Source organism: Ictidomys tridecemlineatus, chromosome 7, assembly GCF_052094955.1.
Source record: "Ictidomys tridecemlineatus isolate mIctTri1 chromosome 7, mIctTri1.hap1, whole genome shotgun sequence".
Classification (NCBI taxonomy): Eukaryota; Metazoa; Chordata; class Mammalia; order Rodentia; family Sciuridae; genus Ictidomys; species Ictidomys tridecemlineatus.
The window spans coordinates 7,632,234-7,645,734 of record NC_135483.1 but is presented as its reverse complement, the minus strand read 5'-3'; the positions used below and the strand labels follow the sequence as shown (position 1 = coordinate 7,645,734).

At 50.7% G+C, this 13,501-nt stretch overlaps 1 protein-coding gene across 5 annotated transcripts in view; it reads right to left on the bottom strand.

The window, feature by feature from the left end:
• The window catches only part of Zfat (zinc finger and AT-hook domain containing), a 175,582-nt gene extending 162,132 nt beyond the window's left edge, over positions 1-13,450 (bottom strand). For 2 of the 5 annotated variants that reach the window (XM_013357407.4, XM_078016679.1), the window contains exon 1: positions 13,257-13,445. In XM_013357407.4, the coding sequence (XP_013212861.3) occupies positions 13,257-13,275 (19 nt within the window). In that variant the 5' untranslated portion in view covers positions 13,276-13,445. Of the gene's footprint in view, positions 1-2,792; positions 3,417-3,775; positions 3,907-7,159; positions 7,298-13,256 lie in introns of all 5 variants that reach the window. The other 3 variants (XM_078016678.1, XR_013423768.1, XM_078016677.1) reach the window with 3 other exon arrangements.
• Positions 13,451-13,501: the final 51 nt, after the last annotated feature.

Here is a 13,501-nt window from a genome sequence, read left to right as displayed (position 1 = left end):
AAAACAGGTAAACTCAACTCCATCTTTTAAACATCTGCTTTGTTATAAAAACCTGAGATTAGTTTTGGTTATAAAGTGTTCGAAAATTAATTTGAGAAGAAAGAATTGCCCTTCAACATTCAGGCACATCTAACAACATTTGAGATTCCAGAAGAGAATTTCAAGTTAAAGGGATTGAGCCAGTGGGAAAGAAGAACCCTCCAAACCCCAGCACCCACCTATCCCCAGCCAAACACAACGATCCCACCCTTTCCTGGCAACTAGATCATGGGATGGGCTGTTCCTGTTCTCCAAGCACCTGGGCTCTACAGTCAACGTTAACGGAGGCCCCATGTGTGCCACACTCTATGCCAGCCACAGTCAGAACAAGGACGACACAGGCCCTGTCTCTAGAAATACAGATGGGCAATGACATTTTGTCCAGGAGAATCATTTTACATGACCTCAGGGCTGCCTGTGGTCTGACTTTGTAGACTCTTGCTGTTGGAAGGAACACAGAAATGCCCGAGCTCAGCTCCCTGGCCAGCACATATGTGGCAGCTGCCCACACAGACACTCCTGTGTGGGCAGCTGCCACAATGCTTCCACCAGTGGGAAGTACAGAGCCAGGCGGATCCCCAGGAAGGCCCAGGAGTTCGGCCTCAGGGTGACCCTGACAAGCCCAGCCCTTTCCACAGCTGAGCAGCTCTAAGAACTGAAAGAGCCATGGGGGATGGAGGCTGGGTCTTCTCTCCCGTAAGCCTGAAACCCTGGCCCCTCGGCCATTCCTGGTGCATCCCATGGTCAGGGGAAGCCACCCTGTGACTATGGCCCAGAGGCCTGTTCCCACCACTGCGAATCTCTCAAGCCACCTGTAGTAAGTCCACTCACACGCATGTCCCCTAGAGGGCGATAATGGGCAAAAGAGAACTCCAGTCCAGCTGGCAGCTGGCTCTGGGTTACAGGCTGCATTCCAGCGGGTGGGGAGGACTGGCAAGCACCTGCCCTCTGCTTATCCAGCTTGTCTCTTAATTCAGGAACCTCAATCTTCAAGTCTCACTCCAGTCTTGGTTTCCCAGAGAGACTTTTTAAAACCCCTTCAATATAAATTAGGCTGCCAGGACTCCTCCTCCCCCATTTGCCTTGGTATGGGGCCACGACTAGTAATCATGTATTTAATACTGTATTTATTTGTTTAACTTCTATCTCCCCTAATAGACTGTGAACTCCAAAAACATCAATATCATTTTATTCCAAATAGAGTTAAATGTTTAAAAAGAACAATGTTAAATATTATAAAAGATATTCACCTATAAACAGAGTAATGCTACATTTCCTTGTGGCAAGGACATTTCCAGATGATTCACCTAAGAATCCCTGAGAACAATGCTAACCTTATTAACTCATGCTTCCCAGCTACAAAGACTAGGGTTTGCTGGGGGAATGAAAGCAGGCTCAGGTGGGAAGCCTGCAGTCCAACCCCTGGCCAGGGGAAAGCACTTAACAGCTCTGACCTTGGACTCCTCATCCTAAAGTGCAGCATTTGAATGGTGGTCTGAAGGAATTCAAACCAGACCAAGACAAGCGCCTGGAAGAAAAATGCTCAATGAAGGCCAAGAGAAGCCAGGTGCTGGCAGCGCACCAGAGCCCCCTTTAGTGAGATAACTCAGTTCAATTCCACAGCCTCCCCCAGGCTTTGCTCTCCCTGGAAACTTATAGCCTTGGCTCTCTACTGCAGGCAGAGGGGAGAGAGAGGAAGAGGAGGAAACAGATGAAGAAGAAAAAGAAGCAAAATTCAGTCCTTTCACTGAAATACAAGGCACTCCCTTGCCCAAAAAATTTACATATTCAAAAAACATAAACAAACAAGCATGGGGGAATCCTACAGTGAAATCAAGCTGGAACAAATGGAGAGCCCATATTTTAAAGAAATAACCATGACTGCATGAAATGGGAAGAGAGGCTTTGAAAGGTGGCATTTGCACCTCAGCTTCAAGCTAAAGAGAAAACAGACCAGTAGCATGCTGAAATCTAGTTAGGAGGCTGCTTTATCCCAGAGACATGGGTTCGTGACTCTGAAACTATTTTTAGTATATTCTAGGACTGAGCAAAGGAGTAGCATACTGTGCATTCAGAGCACCAGCGTCCCCTTCCAGAGAAAGACCTACAAATATGGAAAGGGGGAAGGACAGAACAGACACGGTGCTGTTGGACTGGGAATGGGAAAACCTACACATACTCCATGATCTTTAGGATGGAACAGAAAGAGCTGAAGACATGCAGGACCATGTGGGAGCTAGACACACGTGTGTGGCAGGCAGACAGACACCTAGCTCCCAGCCATGTGGACTGAGGGCTGAGAAGCAAGGACACCAGTAACAATGAGCTCACCTCGTCCCCAGACCTGCTTCTAAACACCACTTTCCCTAAAAGAAAGAATCCCCTGGCAGAGACAGCCAGTGCCCGGGCTGAACAGGGACAGCAGGGAACAAGCCCAGCGTGGCCTGGTGCACTAAGAACACAGAAGTGCTCAAGAAACAGAGGGCATGCCAGAAGAACACAAAGGCCAGATAGGGGGCACTGTGGCAGGAAATTTAATCATGAGAAGGATTATAAACCACTGACTAAAGTAGGAAGTCCTGTGTCCACAGTGATTATCAATAATTCAAGGAAAAGAGAATGTCCCACCTTATAGAGAAAGACACCAGGAACACAAGACCCACTGTGTGAGGCAACGGGCACGTCACTTAGCTCACTGTGGTGACTGTCTGACTGTCACAATGTACACCACATCAAAACATCACACTGTTTACCTGAATGCATGAATGACGGTTCCTCCTCAGCACAGCTCAGGTAAGATGGGAAGGCAGCCAGTAAGTGAAGCAGAAACCACGCAGCCACCCTCATAACGGTGACTGATTCTGCAAGAGCCATCAACGGGCACTACAACCCACGAGTGGAGAGGCAGTGCGAGGAGTGAGGGGTAGCCGGACAGACACACTCAAAACACCTCCCCACAGCGTTTAATTACAAAGGGAAAAACAGGACCCTGGCTGCTTCAAATGTGTAGCATCACCAGCAACAGGACAAGTCACTTTGTGTGTCCACCGGCATGATGTACTGAGAACCGCCCATTTCTGTGGAAATCCTGCCCTAAACAGGCAGACTCTGAATCTAATCATGGGGAGACATTGCACAAAGCCATGGGAGGGACAGTCCACAAAATCAACGGCCTGCAATCCTCAAAAAAAGTCAGTGTCACGAAGCTTGAAGAGAAAGTACTCCAGACAAGGAGTGAAGGGACGGGCCGCAGAACGCTCTCCTAACCCAGGACGTCTTCCTGCCACAAGGATGTCATATGGACGGCTGAGAAATGTGGACAGCGCATTGAAGGATGTTGTTTTCTCATTGTGACTATGTAGGAGAACATCCTTGTTCTGAGGAAATAAACATGAAAACACTTAGGAGCAGGTAAAGGGGCCAGGTACCTACAACTCCACCCCAAACGAGAGCCAGCGAGCGCAAAGACAGAAGCAGGCAAGGTAAACCAGTGCAGTAAAATCACAGGTGTGGAACACCTGGAGACTCAGAGTGACTGGCTTATGAGAATTTTTTGTCTCTCATTTTTTCTGCAAATAGGAAATTGTGTAAAAATTAAAAGGGACATAATTCAGTGGGTCCGTTTTGCTTCCTCAGTATCTGAGCATCTCTAGAAGGCGTCACTACAGAACATGCTGTGTCTGGGTTCTCTCTGGCTCTCTCCCTCCCTCCTTTCCATCGCTGGTTCTCCCCGTACCTCCGGAAGCCTCCAGATCCTCTTTTATTCATAGAAACTTCTGCTCTTCTAGCTCCCATATCGCTACCCCCTTGAATCCTCACACCAACAAGCTGCTCGGAACACAAGCTTCCGTGCCACAGAACCCTCTCCTGAGAAGCACGTGGGTGTTGGAGAGGAAAAACAAAACGGTTATTACTACAGTTATTACTATAATTAAAATTCTCTAAATGTTTTCCTGTTACATATCAAAGGTTTAAAGAAAGTTAGAAAGTAAGTGCTCAAAATACTTTTCAATATTGAAAATACATAAAAAATAAAGTCGCCACAGAAAGGGAGGATTCTCACGCCAACAGCAGCCCACCAGAAATACCGCCAGCCCGCCAGGCCACAAGCACACACTCTCTGGTTTCAGAGGCGGAACCTGGGCAAGGAAAACCAGGGAGAAGGTGCCAGGGCAGAGAAGGCTGGACTTGACCAGGGCCCGGGAGCAGCCCCAAAGCCGGCAGGTGTGAGAGGTCATCCCACCACTGGGCCAGAGTGGGCCGAAGGCGGCGGCAGGTCTGGAAGAAGGGGTCTCATCAGGTCCATCCCCGCAGTGTGCAGCACCTACTGTGGTCTGGCACAGGAAGGCCATTTGGGAGACCTGCTATTTCCAGCTGGGTCTCAGACTGCATGGTCTGGGGCTTTCTGGGTTTGCCTCTGAAAGCCCACAGATGCTCTTCACTGAGGTCCTCAAAGGCTCATGGGATCCTAAAGCTCCATTTCTCCAGCTAATCACCAGGAGTTACTTTTCACACAGTCTCTGTTCCCGCAGCATGAAGGTTAGTGACAAGAGGCACAGCTGTCACTGGAGTCTAGATCCTTATGCACCAGCAACCATGAACAACCAGGCCAGCGGACATAAGCACTTGGGCTTTGGGGCTACACAGGGCTGGTGGAGCAGGGCTTGCCCTGGGGCTCTGAGACAGGACTCTGTCTCTCTAGGCCCCAATTTCTTAATCTGCATCAGCCTCCCTGGGACCTTATGAGAATTAAATGAGACCGAGACACTGACATTCCTGGTGCTCCATAAATGTAGGATCCACTCAGTAACCTGAAGAGCACAGGGTTTGGTTTGGGGTCAGCCAGGCCATATACCTATCCTGGCTTGGTCACCTGCCTTCGTGTGACCAAACCTCTCTGACCCTCGGCTTATCGGTAAATCAAAGGCAATATCGCCATGCTGGAGCCCTGCATCACAGCAGCAGAGACAGGGACTGAGAGCCCCTCTCACGGCACTGCTGTAAACAACCCCTCAGGTGTGGAAGAATGTGAGATGGGCAGCTCAGCTGGACAGGTGTGCGGGCAGAGCAGGGCAGGGGCTGTGCAGCCTGGGCAGGAGCCATGTCCAAGGGAAGGCTGGCAGCCACCTGAAGGGCGCTGAGCAGCACACTGTCTGTCCCGGCCTCCATGCCCAACGCAGGGGAGCCAGGGACAGCAGCCTCCTGTGCTCTGTCAGGAAGTGATATCCCAGGACACCGAGAAGTACCAAGAAGTACCACAGGCACATGGGACAGAGTCTTAGAGAGCTCTCAGGCTGCCTCGAAACTCTTCCCTGAACAGCAGCCACTTCCCATGTGCCTCCCCTGATTCAATTCTTCAGAGAATAAAGTCCTGAGGCAAAGATGTGCTTAGATCCAATATTACAGAAATGGACACCAGAGTTTAAAACAACTCACGAGAGCCAGGCCCAGGGCACGCACCTGTAATCACAGGAGAGCTGGGGCAGCAGAATCACAAGTTTGAGACCGGCCTGGGCAATTTACCCAGACCCTTTCTCAAAATAAAACAAAAAGGGCTGGGGATGTTTGCCTAGTGTGTACAAGGCCCAGACTCAATCCCCATCCCACAAAATTAAAGTGGGTCACAAGAACCGCCCACGGTGAGGGTGAAATCAAGTCAGCTCTCCCGGGTGCAGGGCAGGTGCCATTTCCCAGAGCATAGATTTCCGGAGGCAGGGAGCCCCACGCACTCAGCCCAGCGAGAGGCAAGGCAACGAGGTGAGCCAGGGCAGCTGGGGTGAAGGCAAGAGGCAGCACTGCAGACGGACACCAGGCGGACACCCAGGACTCCAGCAGGACCCAGCAGGCCTCAGTCAGCGAGGCTGGAGGCTCCAGGCAGGACAGGCAGGCTGAGCACACTCCCCACCGCAGGGCTCAGAGGCCTGGAACTGGGCACAGAGGGCATAAGGAGGTGGAGGGTCGCTGCCCAACTCTGGGCTGGCACTGGCCAGGCCTGCATATGGGCAGAGGCAGCTCACCTGCCTTTACCCCTTTCACCTGCTTTACTCCTGGCCTGGTCACTCTGCTTGAACATCACCTTGGAGGTTTTCCTGAGCAGCTCCCCATCCCAGGCAGTAATGAATATGTGGTGTGTCCTACTGCACCCCTGTGCACACCTCCAGTACACCTGAGGAGCTCGACTGGTCAGTGAGTTTCACTACAGGGCAGGCGAGCGGAGCCATCACCAAAGTCAAGGTGTAGGACACTTCCCCCACTCTGCAGTCCTTCTCCCTGATAGCTCCTGCCAAGCACGGGTTCTTTTCTGTCCCTGTTGTTCCAAGTTTTCTAGAAGTTCCTATAATACAATTATACATTACACAGTATTCTTTAACTACCACAGAATGCACACAAAACTGACCATCTCAGCCATGTGTCCAGCTCGATGGCTGCAGCCATCAGCACCAGCCACCTCCACAAAAGTTCCACCTTCCCCAGTGGAAACTCGCTACCCATGAAACCCCAACTCTTCACTGCCCTCCTCCTAGATCCTGGCAATCACCACCCTGTTTGCTATCTCCGTGAATGTGACTACTCTAGAATTATATGGCATTTGTCTTCTTGTGACATTTCATTTAGCATAATGTCCTCAAGGTTCATGCCTGTTCTAGCATGTATCAAATCTTCCTCATTTTTACAGCTAAATAATATACTATTGTATGTATATGCATGTTTTGATTATCTATCACCTATCAATGGACAACCGAGCCGTTTCCATCTTTCAGCTACAGGGAGTCATGCTACTATGGAAATGTGTGCACAAGTATCTCTTAGAGACCCTACTTTCATTTATTTTGGATATATATAAAGAAGTGAAATTGCTGGTGATTTCATATGGCAATTCTTCATAAGGTAATTCTACTTTTAGAATTTGGGGGGCCCATCATACTGTTTTTCCATACTGTTTACATCAATTGCAGGGTCTTACATTCTCATAACAACGCACAAGAGATCCAAATGCTCCACACCCCAACAGTATGTAGTCTATCCTCCCTGGATTCTTTCATTTAACATGCTGTTAAGATTAGTCCATGAGTAGTTTGTTCTTTTCACTGCTGAGTAGTATTCCATTGTGAAGACATACCGCAATTTGTTGAGCCAGTCACAAAGTTGATAAGCATTTGAGTTGGTTCCACTTTAGGGCTAATACAAATAAAGCTGCTATGACTGGTGCACACATGTCTTCATATGGACACAGGCTTTATTTCTCTTGGGTAAGTACCTAGGAGCATGACGACAGATGAGTTATTTAAGTGTATGCTTAACACAGCGAGAAACCACCAACTATTCTGCAAAGTGACCTGCTGTTTTACATCTCCACCAATGGTGTATCAGAGTTCTAGATGCCACATTCTCAACAAGTGGGGCTGTAAATTATTTTAATTTCAGCCATTCTAGTTGGCATGCAGTAGTTTCTCACTGTGGTTTCGACTGGCATGTCCCTATTGACATGCCAAACGTCGTCTCATGTGCTTCTCAGCCATCTGTATATGTTCAGTAAAGAGCAGTGGGCCTTCTGTATCATGGGTTTCACCTCCATGGATTCAACCAACCATGGATCAAAAGTATCTGGAAGAAATGTGTCTGTACTAAACACATACAGAAAGAGAATATTCACAGGTTATATGCAAACACTGCACCATTTTTACAAGGGATTTCAGCATCTGCAGATTTTGGTATCCATGGGAAGTCCAGGAATCAATCCCCTGTGGATAGCAAGGTACCACTGCCTCTTGACAAACTTCTGCTCATTTTTGAGCTGGTTTGTATGCCCTGTGGGTAGTGCGCTCCTGGAGAACAGGCCTTCCTGCCCACCATGCTCAGGTCCTGGCAGCAGCCTTCCCGTGGAGGGCCACAGGAGCCGGGCCATGAGGCCACACAAAGGCTCAGGCCTCAGCTGCCAGGCGGCCCAGATTAGGCAGGTGTGTGATTCAATCAGCAAGCACAATGGCCAACCTGCAGGGGCACTGGATAGCAGCCCAACCCAGGCTTCTTTTATCTCTGGCTGCTCAGGTCCCCCCCCCCTCACCAGACCCAAGGAGCTGACACCTGACTCACCTGCAGCCTGGGCAAGCCCCAGATTCTGGACGAGGCAAGGTTCTAACAGAGATCTAGAAGCAGCCTCTTAAAGGAGTCACAGGCCCAACACAGGCCTCACACTAGGTTCAGTACTGAGTGGCTACTCAGCAACCCATGACTGAGTCCCCCCGCCCAGAGCAGTTCAGTGTTTCTACAGCTGGCCCAGTGCAAGCTTCTGCTTCCTTCACTAAAAAAAAAAAAAAAAAAAAGATAATAAACTTCTACAGATAGGGTGCTTCCAGAGCCCCTCTCACCCTACAACAGCAGGGCTGCACAAGGCCGGCCACTGCACCGCACGTCAGACCACTCTCAGCATGCTTCAAGTTTTCAAAGATAATATTGAAAACTACAAGATGTTCAGGGGAAGAAGGTGAGGCTTGATAAAGGCTGAGGGAGAAAGGAAGGAACAGATGGATGATGAAAAAGAGAAAAATCAGACAGAGGCCAGATGTGTGCCCAGTGCTTCACTATGGGACCTTTAGAGACATACTGCCCAGTGGCCTGCAGTGACCCTTTTTACAAGAGGCCATGGTGGCTCCAGAGACTGGGCAAGGTCCCAGGACTACCTCCCGGTTCTTCTCTTGCTCCCTGCATTACCTGGTTCCTTACAGGGCTCACTGTAAGGAACTGAATGCTTCCACCCAAGGAACCCTCGAGACTGCACAAAACATCCACCCCATGAGCTTCATAAGGGGAGAGAGCCCTCCGTCCCCAAGAAAGGGCTCCCCTAGGACCTGGCAAGCCCTACACTAGTGCTCTGGCCCAACTCCAAAGTAAAATGGGAAGTAGAGTACAAAGGCCCCCTCCCCACATCACAGAAGGGAACTAAAATCATGGACCAGGGCAGCAGGTGCAAAGTCTGCAAAGACTTCCCCATCCCTGGCCTGCTGTGTCCCTCATCCCTCCTTCCCCAAAAACACAGACAGGCGGCTTGCTGGACCCTACGGTAAAATCCAATTGGTCAAAACTTCCATGGGCTTTTTTTTCTCTGAATTATATCTGCAAATCTGTCTTCCCTCTGTGCCTCCCAGCCACCACCTTGTTGTGAACATCTTGGGGTGAGCTTCAACACCTGGGCTGTGCCATGACACAACCTAATGAAAGACTCCTGCCTAGATTTTTGTCCTTCCAAAAAATATTCTAAATGCCCCTATCGTTTATAACTCCAAAAATTACTTTAAAGCTATAGTAATCAAAATGGTGTGGCACTGATAAAGGATAAACAGATGAGACCAGAAAGCTCAGAAATGGACCCACATGACTGTCAACAGAAGAGCCAAAGTAATTCAATACATTTGCCGCTCCAGCAAACAGAGATCCACCTGGACACCAGAACCAGAGCCCTGCTTCACACCATCCACAAACTAATTTGAGATGGATGACAGAGCTAGACCTAAGGGCAAGAAGCATAAAGCTTTAAAGTAGAGAAACAAACAAACCCAGAAGTGTATCTTTATGACCTTAAAGTAGGAAACGGGGAGACTGAGTGGCTCTGGCACGCTCTCCCAAAGGAGCTGGCTTCCCACTGGAATGACTGGGTGAAGTCCCCAGGGGAAAGAGCGAGGACGAGCCACCCCAGCACTGGGTAGCAAACATCTGAGGGAAGCTGGAACCAGTCTGGTGGTGGGAAGCCACAGCCCTGCAGGGAGGAGGAATGAGGTGGCCTCTGAAGCCCTGTGGCAGCACCACCTATAGCAGCACAGCAGAACCTCTGACACTAGGGGAGCTGGCAGGGCCCAAGGAGCCCTGGGAAGAGCAGGCACAACGCCTTTCAGAGATGCCAGGCTGCACTGTCTCCCGTGCTCCATGGCTCAGGGTCCCCTCGCCTCCTTCCTGTCCACTTTCCTGCCACCATCTCATCCACAGCCTGCAGCTGGGCCGCACACCAGGTCCCTACCCTGCCCACCTGCCTCAGCCCAGACTGCTGGGATCAAAGGCGCCAGATTCCAGAGTTCCATGCTTTTCGATGTCACCTGCCCATGATTTGAAAGAATCCAGATTCCAAATCTGTGTGTGCCAGGGACATCTGCACTCCTGTGTTCACTGCAGGCTGCCACAACAGACACGATGCAGACAACTAAGTGTTCACTGACATGTGAGGGTCAAGAAAATGGGGCACACAAGTACCCTGGAGTATAACTGAGCCTTACAAATGACAGTTTGCCTCTTGTGGAAATGTGCGGAGCTGGAGAACATCCTGACAGGTGAAATAAGCCAAGCACACAACAGCACACACACGGGGCTCACACAGGGGATCTGGAACAGTGCACTCAGGCCCAGAATAGAACACTGGTTCTACCAGAGCCTCAGTGAGACCAGGGTGGACTGCACAGCAGGGTGAACACAGCAGGTAACAATGCACTGCACATTTCCAAAGCATGAGAGCAAGTCTCTAGGGCTCTCACCAAATGTTTGGGGGTAATGGGTATGTTAATTACCTTGGTTTAATTATTCCATATCATATTCATAAATCATAATACTACTTTGTGCACCATAACTATAGATAACTATGATTTTTCAATTTATAATCTTTAAAACTTTTAAAAAGGAACAAAGAATGGGGCTGGGGATATGGCTCAAGCGGTAGCGCGCTTGCCTGGCATGCGTGCGGCCCTGGTTCGATCCTCAGCACCACATACAAACAAAGATGTTGTGTCCGCTGAAAACTAAAAAATAAATATTAAAATTCCCTCCCTCCCCCTCCCTCCCTCTCTCTCTTTAAAAAAAAAAAGGAACAAAGAAAATTTTGTTACCCAAATTTATGCCCATTTTTGTATTAATGTCAAGCATTATCTTCTTATAAGCAAACGTGACTTTATCTACACATTTTATGTTCAAAAAAAAACAAAGCAACTTCAGATCTGTAACAGGTGTTTAAAATAGTTGATTTGCTTTGCTCTCAAATTATTTTTTCTCTTTCCGAAGAAATGTATCATGATCAAACTCTATCCAAAAGTCCCAGTCACAAATGCTTCTAAAAGTCAGGGCATGACAAAGTGCTGAGCTGCACAATAGAGAGAGTGGGTCTGGGTCAGAGGGGACAGCTGGCATCTCAAGTGCCAACAGCATCCACAGTGCAGGAGTAGGAACAGGTCTCCTACTGCAGACTAGACGCTGGGGTCCTCAGGGCTGGGTGCAGCCCAGGGGCGTTGTTCTTCCTACCTTCTGCCCCATTCCAGCCCTTAGAGTTGAGACCTGACCCTGGGAAATTTCAGACAAGGAAAGCTTCGCAAGGTAAACCACTGAGAAGAGGGAAACTGAACTCCAGCTCAACACTTCTACATAATTAAATCTGCCCAGCTTGGTGCAGAGGTCTTCAGAGGCAACAAGCATGAAACTATCTATAAAAGGAAATGCAATTAAAGAGAGTCTTTCTAATACATCTAATTCTGACTGCCCTTGCCCTAGGCAGCCGCTTAATTCTACTTAAGGATAACCATCTTTGAAAAGTCGTTATGTAAATTATAAGGTTTGGGAAGGAAGGAGCAGGAACCTTTCCTCCAGAAGAATCAGAAGCCACTGACAAGGGAGCAGGGCAGTGGCAGCTCATTTACCAGCCAAGTTGCACCTTTCAGGCATGTGCCACTCCATCTCCGTGCCATCTATTGTACTGCTGCTTTAAAATTAACCTAACCACCAAAACAGGAAACTTTAGTTTCTAGAGATAAGCTGTCCTGAGTTAACTGTAATACTTTTTCAAAACTTGCTCTTTTCTCATTCATTTCAGCCAGAAATGGAAGGAAACAACCTAAGTCCAGGGTTCTTTCTAAGGGCTGCTGGGTGAATTCCCCCAGAAGCCAGGTGAGCAGGTCATTCTGGGTCCAAGCAGCAGGGACTGACAGGGAGAGGGAAGGCAGTGAACTGAGAAGTCACTAGGTGAAGTCCCGCCACTCTGGCTCTGGGCCCCTTCCTCACTCCACTACCTGGTTCAGCTGGGGCCACAGAGGATGGGGCAGGACAAAGGTCCCCACCGCTCCTCACCTGCCTGCCAAGCTGCCAGTTGGACCTAAAGCAACCCAAAGGCGTGCCCATCTCCACGGGGGGGGGGGGGGGGGGGGGACCCTCACTCCACAGGCTTCCACAGATGAACTTGAGCGCTCTAGGGAGCAAGCTGCAGAGGGTGGTGGTGGAGAGTGGGCCTATGACATGACATTTGCATTTCAAAGGTCACCTGGGCTCCAGCAAGGAAACCTGACCGGGCCCACACTGGACACCTACCGTGGGGGCGCACTATTCTGGGGTGGGAGGTACAAGCCAGGCAGGAGTCTGGGCTTCACCCTTACACCTCACCTCTGCCACGGTTAACCTTAGGATTCTGACCCCTCGGAACTTCCCCCCGCAGTGAAGGACCTCCAGTTAGGGGCGGCCGGCAGGGCTGCGCAGCCAAACGCACGAAGCCGGAGGCGAGGGCGCCAGCCGCAGGGAAAGGGACGGCGCCAGCGTCAAGAGGGCCGACCGGCTTCTGGCCAGGAAGCCGGGGGAGGCTGCCTGGAGGAGGTGACATGGCTGGGCAGCGGGCCGGGGTAAAGGACAACTTTGCGAAGCGTGTGGCGGGGCGACCCGTGGCAACGCTACCCCCTGGCGCTGTGGCTCTCTCTACGGGACACAAGGAAACTTTCCTTCGAAGCCCTGACCCTTCAAAAATTCCGGCCAAGCGCCTGGATGTGATAATCAGGGAAACTATGTCACACAGCAGGAACCCGGGGCCAGACAGGAGGCGGGCTTAGCCAAAGCCCACCCGCCAAAGAGCTGGCGGCACCGGGATTCGAACCTCCCGCCCGCGGGGACGCCCGCGCTCCGTCGCGGGAGCGCACCCCCACGCCTCCCGTTGTCCTGGAAACGGCGCCCGTGCGCGCGCGCGCACTGCGCTCCCCTCCTTGGCTCCAGCTTTATTTTTTAACTTTTTTTTTTCGGCGGCGGAACACTGCCAACGACTGAACGTGTGGCCGCAGGACGTCGCTACGTCCGCTCTCCGGCTCCTGCCGCGGATCCCTCCGCCGCCCCGAGGCCTGCGCGCGGCACCCGACTCCGAACGGCTTCCCGCGCGCCGCGCCGCGCCCCACCCCCACCCCGTCCTCACCCCAACCCCCAGCTCGGCTCACCTGCCGCCTGCGTCTCCATGGCAACGCCCCCACCGCGGAGGAAAAAAAAGCCTCGGCTCTTCCAGGACCCCTCCTGTAACGACCGAGAAGGCGGGGCGCCCCGCTGGCGCTTCGCTTTTTATTTTTATTTTTTTAAGAAAAGAGCAGGCGAGGTTATGGCGAATCTGCGGCATCCAACATGGCGGATGGAGTCTTCGCCCTCCTCCCCACGGGGCTCGGACGCCTGCGTAACGACGTCCTCCACG